Source organism: Anguilla rostrata, chromosome 13 (assembly GCF_018555375.3).
Source record: "Anguilla rostrata isolate EN2019 chromosome 13, ASM1855537v3, whole genome shotgun sequence".
Classification (NCBI taxonomy): Eukaryota; Metazoa; Chordata; class Actinopteri; order Anguilliformes; family Anguillidae; genus Anguilla; species Anguilla rostrata.
In genome coordinates this window covers 20,836,858-20,863,286 of record NC_057945.1, presented here as the reverse complement: position 1 = coordinate 20,863,286, position 26,429 = coordinate 20,836,858, and the positions used below count along the sequence as shown (strand labels likewise).

General features: G+C 45.7%; 2 protein-coding genes across 2 annotated transcripts in view; one reads left to right on the top strand and one right to left on the bottom strand.

Annotated features, from left to right (window-relative positions):
* Positions 1-361: 361 nt before the first annotated feature.
* On the bottom strand, positions 362-13,798 carry LOC135237294 (helicase ARIP4-like). Its single transcript, XM_064304304.1, is given in 22 exon segments — positions 362-2,389; positions 2,711-2,800; positions 3,025-3,114; positions 3,233-3,432; positions 4,033-4,247; positions 4,415-4,590; positions 4,785-4,990; positions 5,530-5,629; positions 6,164-6,276; positions 7,096-7,214; positions 7,357-7,554; positions 7,666-7,843; positions 8,311-8,653; positions 8,907-9,106; positions 9,393-9,529; positions 9,984-10,166; positions 10,243-10,484; positions 10,802-10,930; positions 11,419-11,549; positions 11,680-11,920; positions 12,469-12,642; positions 13,657-13,798. Coding segments are annotated over 21 exon segments (4,176 nt in total). The 5' UTR covers positions 12,590-12,642; positions 13,657-13,798; the 3' UTR covers positions 362-1,625.
* A 42-nt stretch (positions 13,799-13,840) lies between these two features.
* bsnb (bassoon (presynaptic cytomatrix protein) b) overlaps positions 13,841-26,429 on the top strand; it is a 63,548-nt gene continuing 50,959 nt past the window's right edge. Inside the window, exons 1-5 of the mRNA XM_064304223.1 lie at positions 13,841-14,070; positions 14,362-16,202; positions 17,088-17,221; positions 18,247-18,719; positions 25,795-26,203. Coding sequence (XP_064160293.1) covers positions 18,538-18,719; positions 25,795-26,203 — 591 coding nt within the window. The 5' untranslated portion in view covers positions 13,841-14,070; positions 14,362-16,202; positions 17,088-17,221; positions 18,247-18,537. The remainder of the gene's footprint in view (positions 14,071-14,361; positions 16,203-17,087; positions 17,222-18,246; positions 18,720-25,794; positions 26,204-26,429) is intronic.

The window sequence follows — 26,429 nt, the reverse complement described above, 5'->3', positions numbered from 1 at the left end:
TTTGTTTACCCGTGCGTTATGCAGGCTTGCGATGTATAGATTCTTCTCGGGGCTGTATCCCAAAGATAGACTACCGAGTTAGATAACTGCACTGAATAAAACCCGGAACAGCTCTTTTTACTACAGTCCATGTTCCAGATTTGTGAGGGTTCCAGGTTTTACTCAATGCAGTTATCCAGCTATCTTGATTTGTAATGCAGGCTCCTGGTGTGCACACAGCTGCTTGTGGTGATGGAGTGATTTGGTTTCCTGTGTAATCTACTCAATTCTTTCTCCTCACCACAGAATCTACTAAACACCTGCTTCTCACTACCTTCTCTAGTGGTGGGCACAGGGATATATAAACTCTTAAATCACAGAATACTTTGTGGAAGTGAGTTTATTCATGACTAAATAGCAATCAATACAATGGCATTTTATGCTGCAATCTTTCTCAGTGGGTAGGGTATACAGTGGTGATGTCACTGAGTAAGGATTTATACACTGTGGGCAGATGCCCATTCTTCATCTCACTAGATTACCAGAACAACTGGGTACTGAAAAATCCTCTACAATGTACAACAATAACAAATACAAATGAATAAATATGAACAATAATAAATAATTGTAAAAATCGTACAATAGAAAAACACAGGTAAACATTATCAGGATGATACAGTAGAAAAAGAAAATTTAAAAAGAAAGCATTATAGTGTCATTATGTGATAATAAGCCTTACGTATGTTGGGGAGTGTGCTTTCGAGTTTGTGTTTCCTGTGCGTGGAACCATGTTTGCTCCAGTCTTTTCTAAAAGAAATATCTCATAATTCACCCCAGTTTGCCTGAAAGCAGGAAGAAAGGAATGTTCTACAGGAAGAAACTTCCCACTCCAGTCCATCTGTGAGAGCCTGTGAGCAAGAGATGTCACACAGTGACATCCTGTCACACAGCCTAGAGGGTGCCGGGCGTCTGTAAACGAGCGGACCCTGACAGGAGAGGAGAGGAGGGGGTTTCTCATCCTTGCAGCTAGCTTATCAGTGTTACCAAAGGAAAACCGTACCAGACATTTCTTAACAAAATACACTTAGTGGTTCTGGTATAGGCCAAGATTTGCGCTTAAGATGAATGTGGGGAATGTTCACTGGTCACATGACCTTCCAAAGCAGTTAGAACAATGCACTGTAGCTATGACCCAAAACAGAATGGAGGGAGAGTTTCAGCCTTTCTGTTCAGCTGGCCAAACTTTCTCTTCCCTACTCCTCCAGAGGGAGGATTCACTGCAGGCCCAAGGCCAGCTGCCAATTGAGACAGTATTGGAAAGTGTTTGAAAGCTGCATCAAATGCTCAAATCTCACAAAACAGTACTCTTTCTTTTTCTCTTTCACATGCTCTCTCTTTGTTCAGCTTCCATTATGTTGACTTTTTAAAGTGAGATATTCAGCATCAACTCAATGTCTTTGTGCCAGGCACCACTACACATACTTATATCCCACGGCACCCTCAGGGTGTGTAAGCATGGAGAAGGATGTGGGTGGGGCTTACAAGTGCGTACAAATGCATGGTTTCTTAAGACCAATCGGCCTCAATTAGATTTGTGTCATGGGTCCCTCCTCTTTGTACCAGCATACTAATCCTGGAAGTGCTCCTTATTGTCGTGTCACCTCAATGACATCGTCATCTGAGCTGCTGCCCCCGTCCTGCCCCAGCGCCCCCTGCAGGGAGGGGGGGAGGTGTGAAAGGAGGCTGGAGGAAGGCGGAGCCACCGAAGAGAGCAGCGGGTTGGGGTACACCAAAGACTGGCCGTAGGACAGGGGGAACCCAGCCGGGAGCATGAGGGGGGGCACGGCCAGCGAGGCCAGGCTGGGGCCCGTGGCTGGCACTGCAGAAGAGGCGGAGGAGGAGGAGGATGAAGAGGAAGAGGCGGCAGAGGAAACTGCTGCAGTGCCAAAGGGGTCAGGGGTCATGGGGAACATCATCCGTGGGTTTCCCAGCTGTCCCTGTGGCGGGAAGAAGGGGGAGGTGCCCATGAGCATGGAGCCCAGGAGGCTGGGCCCGAGAGGACCGAGGCCGACGCCCAGCGGGAAGCTGGGAAAAGGGGGGGCGGTGTTGGTAGGGGGGGCGGCGGGACGCTTGGCGGAGGGCGATCTGCGGAGGCGCTCCTTGGACGGGCGCTTGGCGGAGCGGAGGTCCAGAGCCACGTCCACGCTCAGGCTGGGCAGGGCACCTGGGCCACTCTGCGCACTGCTTTCGGCCCCGCCCCCCTCTGTGTCTGGCCCCTGCCCCGACCCCGCCTCCGCCACGGCGGCGAACCTACGCAGCTCCTGCTCAGGGCTGTTCGGCGAAAGAGGGCGTGGCTCGTCACCCAGGGGCACACGCTTCTGTTCCGCACGCACATGCGATGGCTGCCAAGCTGGGAGAGAAAAACACCACACTCACGACCCAGCACTCAAACCTGCAGCTTCAACGTGCTCTGACCACTGCTCCACACCAGGGCTGGGGTTAATGACAATTCCATTTAATTTCAGTCAATCCAGTAAATGAACTGAAATTCAATTTGTAAAATGCCCATCATTTTGTATGAGCAATTTCCTGAACTGGCTAAACTGGAATTGACCCCAACTCCGCTCCACACTCTCTCTCAGGCCTAGAGTCCAGTACTGACCACGACTCCACTCAGGGTCCAGCAGTCTGACCTGTACTCTGGCCTGATTAGTTTAATGAACTGCGCTACCTCTGGAGGCCGCCAGATGCTCCTCTCCTGGTCTACTTTTGTTGGTCTGGAAGGCAAAGATCCTCCCATCACTGGTTCTGATGTAGGTTCCTAAGTGGAGAAAAAGTGTGTAGGCATTAGTCAGCTTGCTCAAACAGCATCACAGGAGCAGGGTGCATCCAACAATGACACTGAATATAAAATGTATCTGTCATTGGATGCAGAAAAGGAGGAGGTTTAGCTCTATATGGATACTGTAAAGCGGAACATTTACTGTATAGGGATACTGAACAGCAGGAGATTCAGCTGTATTGGGATGTAGTTGGTTTATATACCCTTTGAACCTTTGATGACATGGACGCTCTCCCCAGCACTGATTCGGGCCTGAACATCTGTGGTGCTGTCAGATCCTGGAATCATGATATCTGAGAATCCAAAAACAACACCATTAGAGCAACATCAAACAAAGCAAAAAGACCTGCCAAGACAAGCTTGGGTTGCCTCGACTGCACCATGTTAAACCTGTGTTGGGTGCCACTTTACCTGTGGTGGTGACAACCTTCTGCACATACACCCCCGCCTTCTGCAGGTAGCCGACAGGTAAGCCCACACCTGCGCTGGAGCTGGCAGCCATGGAGGGGGCGTGGGCCAGGGGTACCTGGCGGGGCATCATGGGAATGGGCGTGGCCTGCACAGGGCGGACACTGGCCACTGGCTTCTCATCAGGCCGTAGGAGGAGGCGGCTGGCAAAGGGGCACAAGTGAAGGAGAGATGTCAGTCAGGGCCCCGCCTATGTGCAGGGGGAACAGGACTGGGTAATGGGTATGGGCCAAGGATAAAGCCTGAGGCAAAAACAGATCATTACAGACAACACAGGTGGTAAACTTTGTTTTTTAGACTTAGTGTTCCATTGATGCTTAAACATTACAATGTGGTGCATCTTTTTAATCTGACCAAATACAATACTGTTTTAATGGATGTTCTGTAAACTCCTGTCACAAAACTCCTGTTTTCTTAAGGAAAACGAAGAACAGGAGAAACACAGGAGCTGACCATCTGGTTAGTCTGCAGCAATATCTGGCAGAACCACATAATATGTCTGGATTCTTCACAAGATCCAATCAAGACAACCGACAAGACAACTGGATTCGCCTTTTTTCTCTTTTCCACAATTATGTATGTTGGATCTTCATAGCACTTACAACATTGGACTCAGCCTCTGCTTTAAGTAAACGCCTAGCTGAGACACCTGGATAGCACAGTCACTCATAAATTTCTAAAGTTCGGGCACAGTATCTCCTCCAAAAAGAGTGAAGTTGAGGGAGATTAGCTTTGAGGCGCACCAGCTGCGTTGACTGAAGGTGTGGGCGTTGGCCAGGGTGTGAGCAGTAGGGGGGTAGTAGGGGTAAGATGGCCGGTTGTGAGGGAAGGAAGGGCGGTGGTGGGGTATGGACGCGCGTTTCTCGTCCTCGTAGCCCTTCTTGGCGGCCTTCTTCTCTGCGCGGGTCAGCCTCGTCTCCTTGCGCTCCATGAGCAGGGACTCGTGCGGGAATGGCCGCTGGTGCATAAGGACACACTAGTGTTACTCTACAGTAACGCACACTGTAACATACACCTCTGATTCATACACCGTTATGCACACTACAGTTACACACAATGTTATATATGCTGCTGTTACTGTTGCACAAAATAATGTCGCAGTTGTGCATGAGTATGTGTGTGTACCTTGGTGATGAGATGAGGGTAAATGTTACAGGCTTGCTGAATGAGGTCCTCCATCTTGTCCTGGGGGTCCAGGAGCAAAGGGGCGGGGCCAGGCTCCTCCTCCACAAAGTGCAGCAGTGACTCCACTTCTCGCCGTGTGAAGTTGAGGACGGGGTTCAGCTCATCCACCACACGGTCTGAGAGACGGAGAGGCTGCTGCTTAATCCTTCCCCTAACACTCCCACCTTACTACCTTGGTAAGTAGTAACAGTTCGACACACAGTTTCTCCCCAATACACACACACACACACACACACGTTCACACACACACATGCACATGCACACATGCGCGCGCACACACATACACACACACAGAACAGGCTTCTCTCACCTGACATGCCCTGTTTGGACACCTGTCGGTCGTAGATCTTCCTCTCCAGGGTGAAGTCACACACCAGGCGGTAGATGTGGCAGGCCTTCCTCTGGCCGTAGCGGTACACGCGGCACACGGCCTGCGCGTCGTGGCAGGGGTTCCAGGAGGCGTCGAACACCACCACACGGTTAGCCCCCGTCAGATTGACCCCCAGACAGCCCGCCCTGAGGAACACACACAGCAGCTCTCATCAGCATGTGTGCGGGTGAGTGTGGGAGTATGTGAGACTGTGTGTGCTTAGGTGTGTGTTTGTGTGTGTCTGTGCATTCGTTCATGTGCTCGCTATGCAGATGACACGCACCTATTTGTCAGTTAAACCAAACAAAGTTGTCCAGATTGCCAAACTAGTGGCCTGTCTTCAAGATATAAAGGCTTGGATGACCAAAAATTTCCTTTAATTTAATTTAAATAATTCTTATATGAATTCATATGGCTTCACTGTCACAGCCACTGCAGACTATCAATGCACAGACTGTTGTCTCCGATCTCTCCTTTCAAGCCCATGCTGTAAAGCATCTTTGCGACAACGTCTCTGCAAGGAGTACCATAACAATAAAATTGCACTGACGACTATGTGCCGCGCATGGGTTTGTCTGCAAGTATGTGTGTATCAGTGTGTGTGTGTGTGTGTGTGTGTGCGCGTGAATATGCATTTGAGTGAGTATGAGTGTGAGTGAGTGTGTGATGTGTGTGTTACACAGACCTGGTGGACAGTAGGAAGAGCCAGGTAGTGTGGTTCTCTGGGCTGTTAAACTGATTGATGAGTCTCTCTCTTTCCGAGGATGATGTGCTCCCATCCAACCCTATGGAGACATCATAATTTAACAACCAGCCTCACCAATCACTGATCGCCTGCACACTGCCTCCATTCCCCATGCCTTTTACTCCTTTAAAAAAACAAAGGTTGGCGATACACAAGTTTGTCACAGACATAATTGACAGTGATACACTGTCTATTGCTTGTAGTACCAGTTTCTAGGCAACAGAAACACTTGCTGCAGTGGTTGCTAGGTAACAGGCACACTGCATGGTGTGCATAACAGCACATCACTGTAGTGTCTGTAAGACCCATCACAGTGTTATGGACAGAGACACACTCACTGTAGTGGTTACTGGTAACAGAGCCACACTCACTGTAGTGGTTACTGGTAACAGAGCCACACTCACTGTAGTGGTTACTGGGTAACAGAGACACACTCACTGTAGTGGTTACTGGGTAACAGAGCCACACTCACTGTAGTGGTTACTGGGTAACAGAGACACACTCACTGTAGTGGTTACTGGGTAACAGAGCCACACTCACTGTAGTGGTTACTGGGTAACAGAGACACACTCACTGTAGTAGGTGACGTTGCGTATCCAGGTGTGACTCTCACTGGTCACTCTGCAGGGGGGCATGGGCCTCTTGGCCAAAAACTCTTCAATGACAGACAGTGTGGACAAGCTCTGGCTGCCGGAAAAAAAAGAACAGGTACACACACACAGAAGCGTAAGATGCACAAGCATAAGACGTACAAAATGCAGAAATGCTAGTTCTACAGTTGCATTATAGAGAATCACTTGTGGTTTGACTAGTTAGTTGTAATGAGATAGTGTTTCCATACATACTGTATGCACACACACACACGCATGCACACACACAAAATATGGGACAAATACATATTTTGTTCTTGATTTGGCTCTGTACTCCACAATATGGTGCTGTGAAATGGGGGGCTATGTACAAAAGGTGCTGTAATTTCTACATGGTGAAACCAAAGTGTACAAAATATCCTTTAATGAAAGTTGAGAATCTGCATTTTAACCACATGTGAACTAATTGATTTACCTGTGGTTAAAATGTGATTCAAATAAAAAACTGTGGAGTACAGAGCCTAATCGAGAAAAAATATGTTTGTCCCAAACACTATGGGGCTCACTGTACATCCATCCATCCATCCATCCATTATCTATACCCGCTTATTCCTGGTCAGGGTTGCGGGAGGTGCTAGAGCCTATCCCAGTATGCTTTGGGCAAGAGGCAGGAATACACCCTGGACAGTTCATCTAGTTCATCTATTGCAGGGCACACACACCATTCACTCACACACTCATATCTAGGGACTGTGGGAGGAAACACACCCAGTGTACCCAGATGAAAAAAGGCCCCGGCTGGGATTCAAACCAAGGACCTTCTTTCTGTGAGGCAACAGTGCTATCCACTGCACCACCGTGTCACCTCTCAGTCTCTGGCCCCACTCACACCAAGTACAATATAAGTGATGCGCACCTGAAAACCAAGATCTTGTCTTCTCTGGTTACACTTTCTTCTATCAGGTGGAAGAGAAGCACCATTTTGGGAGAATTTTCTAAAACACCTGTCTGGTAATTAGCCATGATATCCTTTGCCTTGAGAGAAAGAAAAAAAGTTAGAGGGAGAGTGATGGGAGAATTGAGAGATATGTTGACTGCTTTGAGTTATAATGGTCTACTAAGAGTAGGATGTGTGTGTGTGTGTACGTTCACATGTATGTCGATCTTTCACCCATACCCATTCATAGGTAATGACTTGGTTGGTCCTGTCCTGAAGCATGCCTAGACTGAGTCCTGTCATGGCCATTTTGCTGTGGGAGGACTCTGGAGGCTTGGTCTTCAGGCTTGGGGTGGGGTCATCCAGATCCAAGTCTTGCTCATTGGCCAGATTCTCCTTCTGAAGAGCCTCATACAGCACATCTGGGTGGTTCCAGATCTACAGGGAACACATACACACTTAATTGCAGCACAAGCCAGGTCCCTGGGGAGAGTGCATTTCCTGTAGGGGAGCATCCATGCAAGCTGGTGTGGTCTCCCATGGCCGGACCTTGCAGCAGACGCAGAAGGCCTTGAGGGGGTTGAGCCCCAGCCAGCCGCTGCTGCCCGCCTCCCGGAAGCGCCTCATGAACTGCGTGTACAGCGCCCTCTGGAGGGGGGACAGGTGCACCATGATCACAGTCTCCTCCTTCAGCGGCAAGTGGGTCTTCAACACGTCATGGCCACGCCTGTAACCACAGACTGACAAATTAACAACAGATCTACCGGCTATCCACAAAACCAACAGACTGACTTAAAAACAAACAGATAAACTGGAACTACAAAAGACAAACAGCAAATTACCAACTAGGGCAGCAGTGTAGTATAATGGTAAGAGAACTGGCCTGTACCTTAAAGACTACAGGTTTGAATCACAGGTAGGATACTGCTCTTTCACCCTTGAGCAAGATACTTAACCAGAACTGCCTCAGTATATATCCAGCTGTACAAGTACTATGATACCGTGTAGAAATTCAAAAACTAATGTAAGTCATTCAGGATGAGAGCATCTAATAAATGCTTGTAATGTAATTACTAAGCCAACAGATTAAACTCTCTACCAACAGGTAAGGCAGACCAGCAGAAGTACTGCCCACTTCATGAAGCTCATTAATGGCAGTGTTGCCCTTTGCACCAGCAGGGACGTCTCTCTCACCTCTGCACGAAGCCCTCCAGCAGGCTGTGCAGGACGTGGCTGCGGTATCTCATGAGCCGGACGTCCTTCGGGGTGCTGTCCATGCACTGCCCGTTCAGGATGGGGCGCTCAAACATGTTGCTGAACTCCTGCCGGGAGCCCAGGAAGTCGGGGCGCACAAAGTCCACCATGCACCAGTACTCCGTCAGGCTATTCTGCAGGGGGTACCCCGTCAGCACCACCCGACGCCGAGAACGCACGCTCTTGAGGGCCTGAGACGTGCCCGAGTGGAAGTTCTTTATCCGGTGACCCTCGTCACAGATGACTACATCTGGACCAGGCTGTGACAAAGCCCTCTCAATATCTGAGAAGAGAAAGACATAAGGGAAGAGAGAGGGAGGAAGAAACAGGTGGGGGAGGGAGAGAGGGAAGAGAGGGATAGAGCGAAGGTGGAGAGAGGACAGGGAGGGCGAGAGTGTGGGAGGAAGGGAGGGTGTAGGTAGGAGACTGTAAGTGTCACTAACCGACACAATGTTTCTGAGAGAGCATGTTCACACTCCCACAAGCAGAGCACTGTACTGCTCTGTGGCAACACGTGAGGGGTCAGGGGGTCAGACCTTTCAGCAGCTCCTGCTGTCTTTCCTCCTCATCCAGGTCTATGATGACCGGCCCCGCGGGCTTCTTGCTCTTCTTCTTCCTCCCGGTGACAAAGCTCTTCTTCAGGGACAGCAGCCGGAACATCTCGTAGCCCATGAGCAGCACACCGCCCCCTTCTGACCACTCACTCACGACCTTTGCTCGCGACACAGTGGTCCTGCAGGTCAGCACAAAGCCGCACACACAGCAAATATCTGTTACACTACACACCACCTTTACAAAACACACACCTGCACTACACACACGACACACACACTAATGACACCTACCTTACACCTAACACACTCATAACACCTACACATACACTACACACCTAAGACACACTACACTTACACACCTAAAACACACTACACTTACACACCTAAGACACACTACACTTACACACCTAAGACACACTGCACTTACACACCTAAGACACACTGCACTTACACACCTAGACAACTCTCTGCCTCCCTCCTAGGACGTGCACTTTGAAAAGCTACGGGGTCGTCAGGATTTGCCGAGATCGTTTCTCCGTGGACAGGGCTTCAGGGGCCGGCAGCCACGTGTTAAACTCAGCCAGCCAGTTCTGCAGCGTGTTCACCTACAGGAGACAGCAGCCTGGTCACAATCACACACACACTGCACACGTGCACTCACACACACATGCTGATACTCACACATAAGCACCAGACACGTACACCAGATACACCAAATAAAATACACGTTTTCTCAATGGCTTGACATATACACTCACTCACACTCTCTCAGATAGCCAGATTCATTGACTTATTTTGAGTGGAAGAAGAAAGAGAGAGGGAAGCCTGAAAGAGAGGAAAATATAAGGAGCAAAAGAGGCAGATAGAAAGGGAGAGAGGCAGGTGTGACAAGTAACCCTGCAGTCTGTCAGAGAAAGGGCACATGAGAGAGAGCGAGAGAAAGAGTGAGGGAAAGAGCAGCCAAAGCGGGAGTGACAGAGCGTGAAACCCAAAAAGAGAGCCAGAGAAAGAGCAAATGAGAAAGAAAAATAGCCGAGAAAGAAAAGGCGACTGACTCACAGGGACGATGGTCAGCACGGTGCGAGCCCCTGTGTGGCGCAGCAGGATGTCGATGAAGGAGATGACCTGCAGGGTCTTCCCCAGGCCCATGCTGTGAGCCAGGATGCAGCCGAAGCCACTGCTGTTAGCGCAGCGCTCCAGCGACTCCACCAGGTTATCGTACAGAAACCGGATCCCGCCGATCTGGGAACACAGTCGCCGCGCCGAGTTACAGACACGCGGACGCACAGCCGGTAGCTCAGAGATGCGGTCACTGTACCTGGTGGGGTTTCACGGCTCGTGCAAGCTGCGGCGAGAGGAACAGGTCCTTCTCATTGGCTGGGTGGTTGATGTTGACAAGGACGCGGCCCAGTGCGTCGGGTTGGTTCAGGTCGTCATTGACATGGGCCCCACCCCTCTCCTCGGCCCCGGGTGTCTCCTCCTCCTCATTGGCTGACTCGCTGCTGATCCGTAGGGCATCATCCTCACCGGAGCTCAGCTCGATCACGGGGGCAGACAGGCCTGTCAGAAGCTGCCATGTTAAACTGACTAACCATGAGCTGAATGACGTTAAACTCGCTAATGCTATGTCATCAGCTGGTGCCTTGCCTTGGTACTGGAGGAAATTCTACATTTCTCAGAGGCAGATAATTCAGGGAAGCAGAGCAATAAGAAATAGCCAACACCACTACACCCACTAGTCTACACAGCCCCATCTTGTAGTCACACATTTAGACCAGATTTCAGTGAACTATAATTCTGTCATTCAGACAAATGCTCTCAACTTTCTGTAAGACGAAAGAACACACCCAGTTCTACCCGCTGTACACCCTCCTTACCCTCACCGCGCTGCTGAGGTAGGGGAGGCGAGTGAGCGTCGTCCTCACTTCCACTGCTGTCCAAGCAGATCACCTCTCCCCTCTCAACCTGAGCCTGGGACACCGGCCCTGCATGCACAACCACCTCACCTAGAGAGAGAGAGGGGTGGGAAGGGGGGGGGAAGAGAGAGAGAGGGTGGGAAGACAGGGGGGGGAGAGAGAGAGAGGGGTGGGAAGACAGAGGGGGGGGAAGAGAGAGAGAGGGAGAGAGGAAGAGAGAGAGAGATATTGGGGGTGGGAGAGTGAGGGAATAAGGGAGTGGGAGTGAGCAACAGATGAACACAGTATAGGACAGGGCAGGGCAAGAATGAGAGAATGGGATTGAAAGATGGGAGAAGGAAGAAGGAATTTTAGATCAAGTGAAAAATAGAAGGCGCAAGACAGAGGAAAGGTGGGAGACAGCGAGTAATGCTGGTCAGTATGCTAAAAATTGTTGCTAGATCCATATACAAGTGTTTCTATGTTCTGTTATCATCAACCATGTTCAACATCTACAGTCCATAACACAAAAATGATATGGCATTATGGCTGTACCACAGCCTCCATCTCAGGTGTAATATAAGGCAGTGTGGCCTTACCTGGGGGGCATTCAGGTAGGGGTGGGGCTGGGAAATCCTTCCTCTGCTGCTCCAGGCGCTTCCTTCTCTCTAGCTCCTCCTGCTGGGCAACCTGAGTAACTGCCTCGAGCTGGTGCTCTTTCAACAGCTTCCTGCAAAGAGATGAGTACTCACAATAGTATGTGTATGTGTGTGTGTATGTATGCATGTGTGTGTGTGTTTATGTATGCGCGTGTGTGTGAGTGTGTTTGTGTGCGATTATGTGAGTAATGCAGCAGGTACCGGATGTTCCTCCTCAGGTGCGATGGCTTGGAGACTCTCTTCCTGGTGCTGAACAGAGAGGGGCTGTGGCTGTGGCTGTCAGGACTGGATGAGGACTGTGAGAGGGGGCTGGGTGGAGTCAGGGGGCGGGGCTGAGAGGAGAGGTGGGGCGGTGAGGTTGAGGATGGCTTCTGCTGCCCTTCTGCACTGGCTTCTCCCCCAGATTCATTGTCCACACTTAGAGGGGCATTCTGGGGAGGATCTGCACAAGATAAGACAGATACAAGCCCCGCCCAGTGAGAATATAGCCCTCAATCAGATTGCACCACCAATGCCATGGGTGAACAAGAATGGCTGTGTCTGTTTCTGGATTGATGCTAACTTCTGCTCAACTTGCCCAATAATTTTCATGATCTGACATTATGGATACTTGTCTTAAATGACAGCAGAATAATACTGTGTCCCTATGTGAAATGTCTTACTATGATCTAGTCTGTGAGTGAGCCGATTCCAGTGTTCAGAGCTAATTACGTCATTGAACCAGCGGTAATTGGCGGAATCAAATACCTGCATACACCCCAGACTACAGCTCTGCATTGGCTTGGATGATTACTTGCACAAAATGTAGCTTGGGGGTGGATAAAAACATGCAAAAACATGCAGGTGGATATAGGAATGTGGTGGAGCTGGACCGAGGAGGTCTGTTTTGAATTATCAAAAAATATATCTAATTATAGTTACAGCACCCCATCACCTGACCTCCAGTCTATTTTCATGCTGCGCCACCTGATCGCTCCACCTTTTACTCACCTGCATCGTCCTCTTCATCATCACCATCATTGCCTTCCTCCTCTTCCTCTCCCTGGTCCTCCTCTTCCTCACTGTCGAGTCCAGGCTCCATATCACTCCCAGAGATCGCCTCTTCAGACATGGTGCCTCAAACTTCTCTGGGACCATTACCCACACATCCTTTCCACTGCTCTCCTGCACAAACACATAGCATTACCTACATAGTATTGCTACACACACACACACACACACACACACAAAGCATTATCCTCACACACAAGCCACATATAATTTCTGCTCGTGCACACACACACACACACACACTAGCACGTGCGTGTGCACAGACATATTTGACACATATAATCAATACTTTTAAAGGCAGATTTTGCACGTTTTAATTAAGGAATTATAGACAGTGCTTTGTATGCGTGAGTAACTTCGCATGTTTGTGCGTTGTACGTAAAGCGAGTCTCCTGATACTTCCCAGTAAAAATAATGTTAATGCTCACTGACGGACGTGGAGTTGAGCAATCAAATAGTATCACAGGCTGTCGGACGTTCGAAAAAAATCTAATCTGGCAGCACTATCTATGTTGATGCATAAAGGATTCACGTTACACTAGCTACGGTAAGTTAGTGCTTGACAAGCAGCTTCCTAGCTAATTTTTCAAATAGCTGGACAAATGGAAATCGCATAAGTTACACATCACTGCGACCTCAAGCAGCATTTTACCGTTTGCTGGTAATCTAGCTATAGTCTCGTTTATGTTAATTTGTACGATGTGCATACATAAGCTTGCTACCTACCATTTACTAATTTATTTGTATGCAGCATCACACGCACCACAGCAACGCACATCATAATCAAGTTAGTTGGGCGGGGGATAGCAACCTAGCAAATAGTATTATTTTGACCAATCACAGATGGCACCTTAGCCTGCCAGCTACTGCCAGCCTTGAGCTAATACAGTGCTACATAAGAGACAACACGCATGCTACCCGTTTCTGTGCAAACACTCAAACACTGTAATCTCCCCCATGGCAGCTGCTACATTTCCTGTGCCTGCTGCCACTTGGTGTCTTTTGTCCAGAGTTGACAGAATTAGCTTGCTACATTAGCCATGGTTATCCAAAAATGACTCCCACATCACATTCTAATAAACGGTATAACGCACATTTAAAATGAAAAATGTTAAATGACATTCTCACCTCTTGTAATCGCAATATGCAGTTAACTCGATATTGTGATTATTATGATGAATTATCAAATTTTAATAGCCAGCGAGTTCATTTATTTCGTCACCCATTTTTCTCAGGAGCAACAGCGAAAGTCTTCCCTACTGGGGACAAAATTGCTCGAGAGTTCCGGGTGTATGGTTCCAAGTCATTGATTCAAAGTGCACAACTGGGAAAGTTTTTGCAAAGGCTCGTGGAGAAGCTGGAAGAGGAAGGATAATACATACGAAACCAAACAGTAGAACTTTCCCATCGCTATATCACATCTGTTTTTTTATCCTTCCCTTTGGATAACTGCCTCATTAGAAAACACCATGTGGTGTTTAAACCCCGCTGTGGAAAACGCTGAAAAGTGCCGAACGCTCGGCTGGGCGGATACCTGAGCTGGTAAGCAGATGGCTTACCTTCTATCCAAATCTTTCTCCTGACTTTAATGGCCTGACTTCTGTCATCATTGCTAAAGTGGTTGCAATGACTCACTTATTAACTTATAAACTTATTTTGTCTTATGTGCGTGTAAGTGTGTTCCCTAGAATTAAACCATAGCGTCCCTAATGTATAAAATGAGATACTGCCGTGATATACTCTATACTGTACTGACAATGAGAAGATGTGAAGATACCATTCCATATCATAAGTCCTGATGTCCAAACATATTTACCCCATCTCTACTCTCAGGTTTCTGAGAGTCCACCTAGCATGCCTACCTGGACAGAGCCCTGGTGGGCAGAAAATGCAGCCCCTTGCAGGCTGCCCTGTGTAGCACAGCATTACACAGCATGGCCTTGTTTCCATAGTCAGGCCTACCAGGTCCAGGCAAGTATTTGGTTAAGTTTTTGCCTGAAGCCTCATACCAGACCCAGGCTGCAAGTCTGTTTGCTGCTTGTCCACTTTCAGGCCTCGGATGTGCCGGCTTTGCTCTAAATCTCCTCTGATACAAAGCCTTCTTGGTGTTGACATCACACTGTCGTTGAAACACAATTGCTCATATCCATATTCTAACTGTGATAAGCCCACCCTTGATTGTGGCCACACCCCTTTACCCTGACAGGCCAGATGAGGTTCAAGGGGATTAGAAGGGCCTAAAGCACAGGATCAAGGCATGACTCAATCGCCATTAAAGCCTGGGTCTGACTGAGGAAAAGCAAGAAGCACTGAAACCCTCTTGCGCAACCATTACTGGTACAGCTGTGGGAATGCAACCAATATAACACAATTAGGGGCCTGAGTGGGCAACATACATTCAATGCAGTAGGCTGCCCCAATTCAGTGGTGGCAGCCTACTTCAGACCCACATGTGCACCACACTTGACTCAGTCAGATTGTCTACTGCAAGCCCACATAGTAAAGGCATAGTAAAGGCAGTCTACATTTGCATCAGTGAGATTACTGAACAGAGGTGGTAAATCAGATTCCGACTGGAGGCGATAAATAACCTAACTCAGTCATTGGCCTATATGACATAATTCTTGCTGAAACTTGGTAGAACCAATCAGTTAGCAGGAAACAAAACTCAAACCCTAACCTCACTTTCCAGACACTTTAGAGAGGGGCAGTAGCCACAGACAAATACACACACACAAGCACACATCTTGACTTCTGTCATTTATATTGGTTGAAAATCTGCAACACTTAATTGGTTTTAAGTGATCTTCAAAAATTTTTGTAAAAATGGAAAGTTAATGAGATCCCAAATTTCTTTGTGTGACATAACATTTTATGTTGGACACAGATTTTCCAGTAATGTTTGCAACATGGGGAAATGAGATTTATTTCACAAGTGAAAATTATTTCACCTTCAAAGCTATGGGTCTGAATGAATGAATGCATTACAGTAATATATTTGTTTGTCCACTTTTAGTTTTCTGCATCTCTTAAATATCATTAGTAAATGGAGCAATGCATCCATGATAAAATACCTGGTGGGGACAGAAAGTGTACGTTGGCCAGCATGCTGTTCAGATAAAAATACTGTTTAATGTTCGTTGAGACCAGGATCAATAAGATCAGAATAAATCCTTTGACTTGACAGTAATAGATAACCTCTCTTTAGAATTGTCTTTGTTTCAAGCAAGATTTGTTATTTAATATTTTACAAAATGAAAGTGTACATTGTAAGTCACTCTCGATAAGAACATCTGTTAATGGATTAAATGTAAATTAAAAAAAAAAAAAGGTTTTGGTCATCTTTTTGGACACTGGATTTGACACAAATGTTGATTACAAATCAGTTTATGCTTATCAGGCCATATAAAATAGATCTGGCTGAATTACGCATGCAAAATTGTCTTGAGCTTTTGCTCAGCTATTGTGGCGATTGCTGGAGTTTTGAATGCATGTTTCTCTTCCTTGTTTCCATGGAGACGGGAGCCTTGGCACCTGCTGTTGCAGCTGAGCTGGATCAGACCAGTGCAGACGATGGGAGTGTTCCATTTTGTCAGTTATGGGATTGCTTCAAGTCTTGTAACAGACTTGTAGCATTCTAGAACTACAAAATTAAATTGCTGCTGCACTTAGATGTTAGTGTACATGCGTGCGCGTGTGTATGTGTGTCTGTGGTGCATGTAGCCTATTTGTGTGTGTGTATTTGTGTATGTGTGTGTGTTTATGTGAGTTTGTGTGTCTGTGGTGCATGTATTTATGTGTGTGTATTTGTGTGTGTGTTTGTGTGGTGCATGCATTTATGTGTGTGTATCTGTCTGTAGTGCATGTATTTGTGCTTGTGTGTGTGTCTGTGTCTGTGTGTGTGTACCTGTATGTACATCATGCCCATGTAGCAGAGGTGAACCTGCATCTGCTTTGTTTTAGGGTTTATCCTGTATGGTGAGGTTACCTGAAATAGCATTTAATGTCCGTATGCCACTAGAAGAGATACTGCAACTGACCAAGTACATTTTGTGATAGGAAACACTGATGAAAGGCTACTGTAGGATGGATTCATGTCATCTAAGAGCACGGAGGGCTGAGACTTATTTTTCTGTGAGATCTTAGTCATGGCTGAATGCTCAGCTTGTGTGACGGTGATTGGCTGAATGCTTTGATTGGTTGAATGTCATTGGCTCAGTGCTGTGATAGGCTGAATGTTATTGCTGAATACATAGTTGGACTACCCATATCGGTACACTGTCACTAGCTAGATAGAAACTACGGGCTTATAATAATAATAATAATAATAATAATAATAATAATAATAAAATAATAATAATAATTATTATTGTTGTTATTAGTATAACTGCTAATGCTACTACCACGACTACAATGGCAAAAATCCCCCCCAATAAAGGAATGGTTTATTTACTAACCTGGTGCGCTCCTAACATTTGTCCACTAGATGGCTGAAAATTTGGCTGAAGCCTGCATTATAATGGTTTAATTCTGAACTGTTTCCCACCTGTCTTGGCCAGGTAATCCTTGACTGGAATCAAATGTTTTTACACAAGAATGGTTAGCGTCATCGTGGTTCAGCAGCGGGCACTCTGCTGAGATCGAGCTCACACTCTCTGACTCATCTGTGTCCCATCCAGAGAAAGCCACAATGGTGGGTAATGAAAAGGGGAAAAAGGAACATTCCATTTTGAACCTGTTCCAAGTGACAAACTACACAAGAATAACAGAAATAGATGTGGGCATGTGCCAAGTAATAGCAGAGGAGTTCAGTGCTCAGTACTGAGAGGATACCTATAGATACTGACTGCCTTCTCAAAGCAGTCGGCGCTGACAGGGCAATGTGGGCAACTACATCAGAATAACAGTGCTGTGGCAGCATCACCTTGCTCTTTGGGCACAGCTCCCCTGCAGGCTGGACTGACCACAATCGACCTCTCTGCCACAGTACAGCTGTCACACGTGCATGCCCTCAGAATTAAAATGCTCATATACACATCAGAATTACAATGATATCTCACAAATTTACATCATTAGAATGCTAATTTAACACCGGATTACAATCATATCTCGCCTATACCAACAACATTATAATGTTTGTATAGCCACAGAATTACAATGCTTATCCATTTACATTTAGAATTCTGGGCCTGTGTACACTGAAGGTGTTTACCCTCAATTTTATGCTCCTTGTGGTAGCTGATTAGTTACATTCTTACTCCAGAATATGCATAAAAAATAATCACACATGTTTTGGGATCACACTCCTGTGGTTCCACATTCCTTATTCCCATGATATATAAACACAAACTTTTTTCACATCTGGAAAAATATGATGCATTAGTTTTTCCCTTTTTGTTGATAATACAATGTTGACAAATTTTGTGTGTGGTACGCACTAATGGCAGACATTAGCCTGTCTAAATCACAGAAACATTTTAGCTGAAAATATTGATATGATAGCATATAAAATTATTTAAGAGAAAAAATAATTGAAAGTAAAATCCAAAATTACAAATAAGAAGTGTTTTCTTTACAACAGGATGCTTGAATCCCAAATGATATCTGTAATTGCCTTTTTATTTGCCAAACTACCTTTTCTTTCATCAGTAATTATTTGAACCAAGGAAACTTATTCACATTTTTTTGATAAAAAAATATTGTCAATGTTTTTCACAGGTAATTAAGCTGGCTAAGCTATCATAAGGACCTTCTTGGCGTTTTGGCTACCTGGACCTTCAGGCTACAAGACGGCCTTGAGATCCTGGGCACGAGCGCGCACTCGATATCCCTGCGTCAGCGCGCGCGCTCTAAATGACTCCCCGTCTGTGCGCGTGCTCCGTGCAAGCTGGTGGATTGTAGGTGATGATGGCGGAAGAGGAGCCGCGTTGAGTTAGCTCTCAGTTTTATTTTAATATAATAAACTGTTAATAAATATAATTTCTCTGCACCGTCTCATTTCCTGAGACCATGGGGAACGAAGCGAGCCTCGAGGGAGGCGGACAGCCGGGGGAACCAGGCTCCGCTGTACCGACGGCGGCAGCTCCGGGTTCCATTTCAGCACCAGCGGGATCTGGACAGCTCATCAAGCCCAGTAATGGTGCGCCAGCCGGGAGCGGACCAGCGGCTGGGCCGGGCCCGGGGATTAACAGGTAGAAAATAGGGCATTTCTCTACAGTGCCATTTATATAAAAGGAGTTAATGTTTTTAAATGGAACCGCGGTTTTTTCTCCAATTTCAGCCATGGCACACAATCTATCTAGCATGAATGTTGCATTTGTGTGTGAAAAATGATGCTGCTGTTTTATTTATTTCTTTATTTTTTTACTTTATTTATTTATTATATGGGCACTATGTACAGTTTAAAGCTGCTCTGAATATGCATTGTCACTGTAATGTATATTTCAGGTGGTGTATCGCTTGCTTCTGACATGATTAAATAATCAATTGCATCAGAAATGAAAGCTATTGGGATCACGTATGCGATATGCACAATTGCGTATTTTCTTATACGATCAAATTTAACATGTTTGTACATAGCGACCGGAATGGGTAAAATAAAATTCAGGGGAACAATTGCACGCATTGAATCCATACATATACAAACACGATCAGTCGGTGAATTTTATGCAAATAATGCAAAAAGATACACAATAAACTAGATGGGTAAAAATTAGATTCCGTAGACAAATTCCCATCTTTGAGGGGATAAAAATATCAATTAATCGACGAATTTCGCGCAAGCTGTGTGCTGGATGTGTCGTTTCCGCGTGTATGTGTAAGACCTGATTTATGATGGGGAGGGAACCTTTGATTGTGGCATTGCAAACCACGTAGTTTCCGCACTTCTCATATCTTAATATATTAGAGAGTGCTTGTAGACTCTCCTGACGAGCAGTGTTGGGTAGTGAATCTGTGTGTGTGTTGTAGTTTTGTGTGCAAACGTTACCGCTTATGTGGCCCTCCTCCCGCGTGAGCTATTGAAGTGATGACACATCACACAGCACGCTCAGAAGCAGAGTAGACTGTTAGGTGTTGTTTTGTCGAGCCGAGGGCGTGTGTGAAGCCCGTTTTCGTAAGGATTCTTTTTCCATTTCGCATGTATGAACAATTTAACGAATACAGGAATCATCCGTTGTTATATACAGTATATGCGAACGTACGGTTGTACATTGCTGTTGACCGTTTCAGATTAATTAGTTGAAAATCTGGTAATATGGCCTAAAAGTTGTGGTGATAGAAATGATTTGTATTTTCACACTGATTTCAATGCTACGTTTTACAGTGAATGTATTTATGCGGATATCTTGTTCATGCCACAGCCAATATTCACCCAGCAGGACTGTATAACGAGGATTCTTTTCGATTAATTATTAATTACAGTGTAATAAAAAAATCTAAATGTCTTCAACAAAATGTCTCACATGCAGTGAGAAAAGCTTATCTCTCTCTCTCTCTCTCTCTTGCCCTCTCCCTCCCTCTTCCTGTCTTTCTCTATCTCTCAAACATTGTAAGGGAGTGCACAGGTTTTACTATTAACATTTTTAATAATCTATTTACCTTTATGAAGACACTATTATTATAAACCTCAAGCAGCATTGGCCAGACAGAGATTGTGAACTGAGATAGAGGGTTTGCCTCACCACCATCCCAGCACAAGAAGCCATTACTGAATCAGAGGGGCAAAATGGCCCAGATTACCACCTTGTTGCCCTTCTCTGTTGACATGTTTGACATAAACACGTCCCACTGACATACAGGTACATGCGCAGGCACACGTGCATAGCCAACCACGTGCACACACGACATCCCCTCATCCCCCCAACACACACACATATACATATACACTGTATATATACACTGCAATCAGATCTTCAGAGTGCAGGGGATGAAAATATGTTTAGTATAATTGAATGTTTTATATACAGTGGAGGATATAATATGCTGGTGGTAGTTTGTCAGAATAGATACCCTTGTGAAGCCTGGATGAGCTTGCCCATGTCTGTCTGTGTGGTTAGTGACTGCTGGAGAAAAGCTGCAGTCAGGCAGCTGATAACTAGGCCTGTGGCTGAGTGCCTGTCTGGCATTGTCATTTGTTCATTTATTCATCTAACACACCTTTATCAACATCAATTTTCAGTACCTTTATTTAATACAAGTTCCATCTGTACTGCAGTATTAAAGGCAACATTGAAGTGCAGTAGATCATGTGATTATATTTATATCTTCACAGTGGAAGAGAGCTATGGTTTTGCTTTATTTCTGTTCATGGACTACTGGCTATTACTACCAATATTTTATGGCCTGTCAGTTGCTGACCAAGCTACTGCTGCCAGTCAGAACAGATACTACTGGTCACACTGCTACTACCAGTCAGAAATAACCGACTGAGTTACTGCTATCAGTCAGGCTTGACACCACTGACCCTGCTGTTACTTCTATTCAGAAACTACTGACTGCACTATTACTATTTCCAATCATAAACTAATGATGCAGTCTGCCAATCAGGAAGTACTGACTTAGCTATTTCGGCCAACTACTGCTTGGTCAGGGTTAGGACCTGTGTGTGTAAGTGGGAGATTTTATAGATCAGTGTTAGGCATTATGTATGTCACAGTGGTGGAAAGTAAGGGTCCTGTGCTTTGTTTAAGTTATTGTATGAGGAAGTGTTTTTTTATGAGCTATTATAAGTGGTTTTGTTATTACCTCCTGCAAGGAAGGGTAATAACACAAAAATAAATCACTTATTTGCACATTAAACATGATTAATAACCATAGATTAGTGAGTCTGCATAAAACCACCCTAGGGAAATGGTAAGTGAGCTGACACACACACACGCATGGGCTCAAACACACACACACACACACACACGCATGGGCTCAAACACACACACACACACACACACATGCACGCATGGGCTCAAACACACATACACGTGTACATATAAACACAATGGTTCTTTCTCTTTCTCTCTTTTTTCACTCTGGCTTTCTTGCTCTCAGTCTCTGTCTCACACACTCACTTCTTTTTTGTCTGATAATCTTTATTATACAACGTCTGCATCAGTTGAAACATGCTGAAACACCCTTTGTGTGTGAGTTTGTGTGGCGCTGTCTAAAGGGTGTATCGGGTGTGGGAGCGCTCTTTCAGGGCTGCTATGGGATGTTCTGTGTGTTAGTGACAACTGTGTGTGAGTCTGAGTCTCTCACCTTACCTCCGCCAAGCACTACACAGCCTGAAACCTACTGGGGCTGTGCTGTATGAGAGCTCTTATGGCTATTTAAAACTCACAGAGCTGTGGACACTGGCCTTTTGCCTTTTTACCAAATGCGGTTTGATGCTGTAAGGGGGTCTTTTTTACTAACTGTAGAGGGACGGTGTAATTGAGCCGTTATATTGACTGGAAATTTTGCAGTGTTAAATCAACTCTAACTGCATTGCTAGTGCTTAGTAGAGAGTAGGGACTGCAAGTATATAGTTAAATGTACTCTATCAGAGTTGATTTTTGACAGGGAATTTTGTTGTGAAGCATAATGTTGTAGTGATGCTACATCAACAGAGGAAAGTAGCAGCAAATGTTCAATAAACACAGAATGAACATCAGTGTCAAAAGTTTTAGGCAGTTTTCACACATGAGGGCAGTGATGTAGTGTAGTGGCCAGAGCCCAGGACTCTGGACTTTAGGGCAGTGATCTGTTAGTGAAACTAACATTAGCTCACTAGCTCGCTAGCAAGCAAGCAACTATCTACACAGCCATTTTAGGTGTAGTTAATATGTGTGATAGGTAATTTCAGCATGTTAAAGGGAATGTGGTTTTTGGTACATTTACATAATACCCTGGAGGCCTTCAGAAACTTCAAACAGGCGTATTCATACATGGTGGCAGTAGTATTGAGCACGGGTCAGAGCACTGCACTCTGGATTCACTGGATTCAATATGGTGGGATGCATAATCTCTTTAGATATTTCAGTTTAGTCCATGGTAACAGTCTGCAGCCCGTCTCTGTTTCTTATGTAGCAGATGCTACGTGTTCACAAGACAAAAGCGCAAAGGTTTAGCTCCTGATCTGAGTTTTCAGTTTAAAAAAAGTCATGGAGTAATATACAAAACACAGCTAATGAAATATTGGAGAAGATTCATAACTAAGTTTAATAGGAATTCAGTTAATTTAAGTTTTGTTCTTGCTATTAAGATAGATATGAAATCTCAAAATATAAGTAGACAATTATATGTACACAATAAACATTTAAATGGCTAATTTCAAACAGTTCTGCACTGTAGGAACCTGTTCTGGGGCAGATTTGTGAGGGAGAGTCAGGCTGTGAACATGGACCTAGTGAAAGCCTCTGTGACACATTGCAAGATTTCACCTCCCTTCCACAGGGAGAAGCCAGTGGAATTGACTAAAGATAAAAAGCTGGGAATCCAAGGTGGCCTACACCGGACAAGAATAGCTCTACTCTAGATATAGAATCAGGTAGACGCTGCAATAAATCCACATAAATATCGGATTACTTGATTGTCCTTATTGCTTCATCATTAACTTTCATCTAGGATTTGGAACATCACCATAACAGTACATGTATGATAGTGTGATATAACATCATAGATGTGGTGTTATAGATTGCTGTGTTCAGACTATGGTTGTGTGATATAGTGTTATAGATATACTATTTTAGATCAGTGTTTTAGCATTCTGTGTATTGTAGTAAGATATAGTGTTATTGGTATACTATTATAGATCAGCATTTTAGGACTGTATTTTAGCAGGATATAGTGTTATGATGTTATAGATCAGTGTTAGGCAATATGTATGTTAGAGTTCCTGGTCAGTGTGTTGGGTACTGTGTGTATATTAGTATGATATAGGGTTATAGACCACAGTTAAGCAATATTTGTATGCTACAGTGGTTCCAAGTGAGGGTACGGTGCTTTGTTTAAGAAGGAATCATTAGCTATTATGAGCTATTATAAATGCTTTTGTTATTACCTCCTGACAGGGAACACCTCCAGAATAAATCACTTATTTGCACATTAAACGTGGTTTACTAAGAGATATTTCATACCTTTTAGCATGCAGGCAGGAGGCCCTGAGTTGTTTCTGTAAACTGGCAGATACGGCACTCACTAACAGACCTTCTGTGTTGCAGCCACCCCTGCATGTGGAACAGAGCACCCTAACGAAAAGCTCCAATGAACATTCCAGTGCACCCTCATTAATGCAGTTTTTACCAATGAGAACGTCCCTTGTTTAGGGGCACCAATACGAACAGGCCCTCATTAAAGGGCAGGGGTCAGTATGAATTGCCTCCTGTTAAGGAGCAGGTTTGGCCGATATGGATTCATGCATGAGACGGCACACTGCAGTGACAGTGTTCACATAAAACCCTCTACTGTCAGAACTGCATGTATGCATGTTATATGTGTACGCTCCTCATAGAGCATTTTGCTCTGAACTCTGGCCTCAGCTCTTTCTGACATGCTTAAGAACGGCAGGGATAGAGCTGGCTTCACAAAAGCACTGCTTCCACCCAGGCCTGAAACACCTTACTCACACGTTCCAGTTACACCCTTCCTCTGAATCACCTTCCTGCTTGCACACAATTTATTTTCTCCTCCTGGAAGGCTTGTTTGTGGTGGAGTATATTCATCCTGGAAATGCCGTCACCTTCACGTTTCCAGAAGGAAAGGACACAGATGTGATGTCGTCATTCTTGTTGTGACAGGAGAAAGTGCAGATTTGTTTTAATTACATTGGTTAATCCCCTTAGGTGCTGCTGAGGGAGAGAATGAGAGGGAAAGGAGACGTTATTAGCGCTGGGCTCCAGCTGATACGGGCTCTCGTCAGTCAACACAAACCACCATGGAAGAGCCCACAGAAACCAACTTTCTTTGAAAAACAAACACGTGCATTTTTCTTCCTCTGCACAAATTATGAAAGTGGTCTTTGATATTGGTCAGATGGTGAGAGCTAGCTCTGCGAATTGATGGACGGACAGACTGGGGAAGGGGAGGTGGGAGGCGGGGGGTGGGGGGAGTGTCGGGGTGGGTGGCGGTGTCTTTTTAATCAGCTATGCAGACTGCTTCCTGTTACTGACACTCAACAGCGACAACACTTCCTGTGGCTGATAGCAGGGAGCTCACGCAGATGCCGCTGTCCGTGAGCCGGGGGAAAGCAGACAGCCGATGCGAAGAGCGTTTCTTAGATGCGGAATAAATCCATGCACAGATGGCCCTGTAGAGAGAGGGGTATAGGGGCCTGCAGGGACAGAGGCACTTCTCTCTCACCATGCAGAGAATCCCACAGCTTATCAGCACAGGGGGGAGTGCTGCTTTTTCCACCGGCATTATTAAAAAGAAGAAAAGGTCGGGTGGAACCTTTGACCCCCCTGCGTTTGAAATGAGCTTGTGCTGGGAATTGCATCTTGGGAGTGAGAGGAAGGAGTGCGTGTGACCTGTTACTGAGTTGATACAGGGTTATTATGGTGTTGCACGATATGATATTTCTGTGTTATTTTAGTGTTATTTGATTTACAGGTGGATAAAATGGAAGATTGATAAAGAAGAAAAAAAAACATGGAAAAATGGACTGATGTTTCAGCTTGTAACATTGACATAGCGTTTATATAAGGTTCACATTCATATTTATATTGCCGTGATTTTGTGCTAATGGCAGATAACACTTTGGGCTAGAGTCAATCACTAATTGTACTTTACTGTCATTTAAAATTAAATTATTTTTTTATATATATATATTTTTTTTCTTCATTGGTAAATTTGTTAATTTCTGAAGTCACCCAACTAAGTTAGTGAACTGATAGTTGCATTTGATTGTGAGGCAAGGTTAAGAAAACATTAGGGATGTATCTGTAGACTGGTATAGTTTTGAGATTTTGGGTTAGATTTATGGTTAGATTTCAAGTCCCATAGCATTTTCTATTGCATCTTTGTTAACCTTTAATATAATAATTTAAACTATGTTTGCAATAGTATGGGAAAAAGACTTAATTAAAAGAACATTTTGTCATTTTTGACAAGTCATGTCAGATGGAAACCTGTAATTCCAGCCTCTCAAAAAAAGAGAAAAATTATTGAATTTAAGGCTGTGTGATCTCATCACTGTGTGACTACTGCTGTGTGACTTCATCACTGCGAGACTTTGTCACTATGTGACATTATCATTGTGTGACCTCAGTGCTGACCTCAGGCTTCTCCCCCCTGCAGCTCTGCCGGGAGGCCAGGCCAGATGGAGCACGCGCCGGGGCCAAAGCCAGGGGCGTCCCCCGATGAGAGCAGAACAGGAGCTCCCTACCGCCTCGCCACCCACGAGAGCCCCGCCCCCCAGCGCGGGTCAGGGCAGGGCCAGCACGCCGCCCGCCTGACCCTCCCGGTGGACGGGGGCGGAGCCGGAAGAGCGGGGACGGGCCGGTCTCCGGCGGTGTCCCCGGGCAGCGCCCCCAGCTCCCCGTACTCGGTACCGCAGATCGCCCCCATGCCCAGCAGCAAGCTGTGCCCCGTGTGCAACACGACCGAGCTGACTGCCCAGGACCCGCCAAATTCCAACACCTGCACGCAGTGCCACAACACCGTGTGCAACCAGTGCGGCTTCAACCCCAACCCTCACCTCACACAGGTACTGCAACCCCACACTCACCTCATATAGGTGTGCTCTTTAACCCCAAACCCACCTCACACAGGTACTGTAACCCCACACTCACCTCATATAGGTGTGCTCTTTAACCCCAAACCCACCTCACACAGGTACTGTTACCCCACACTCACCTCATACAGGTGTGCTCTTTAACCCCAAACCCACCTCACAGTTGCAGTTCATATGCTGTGGTTATAAGGCCGTGGGC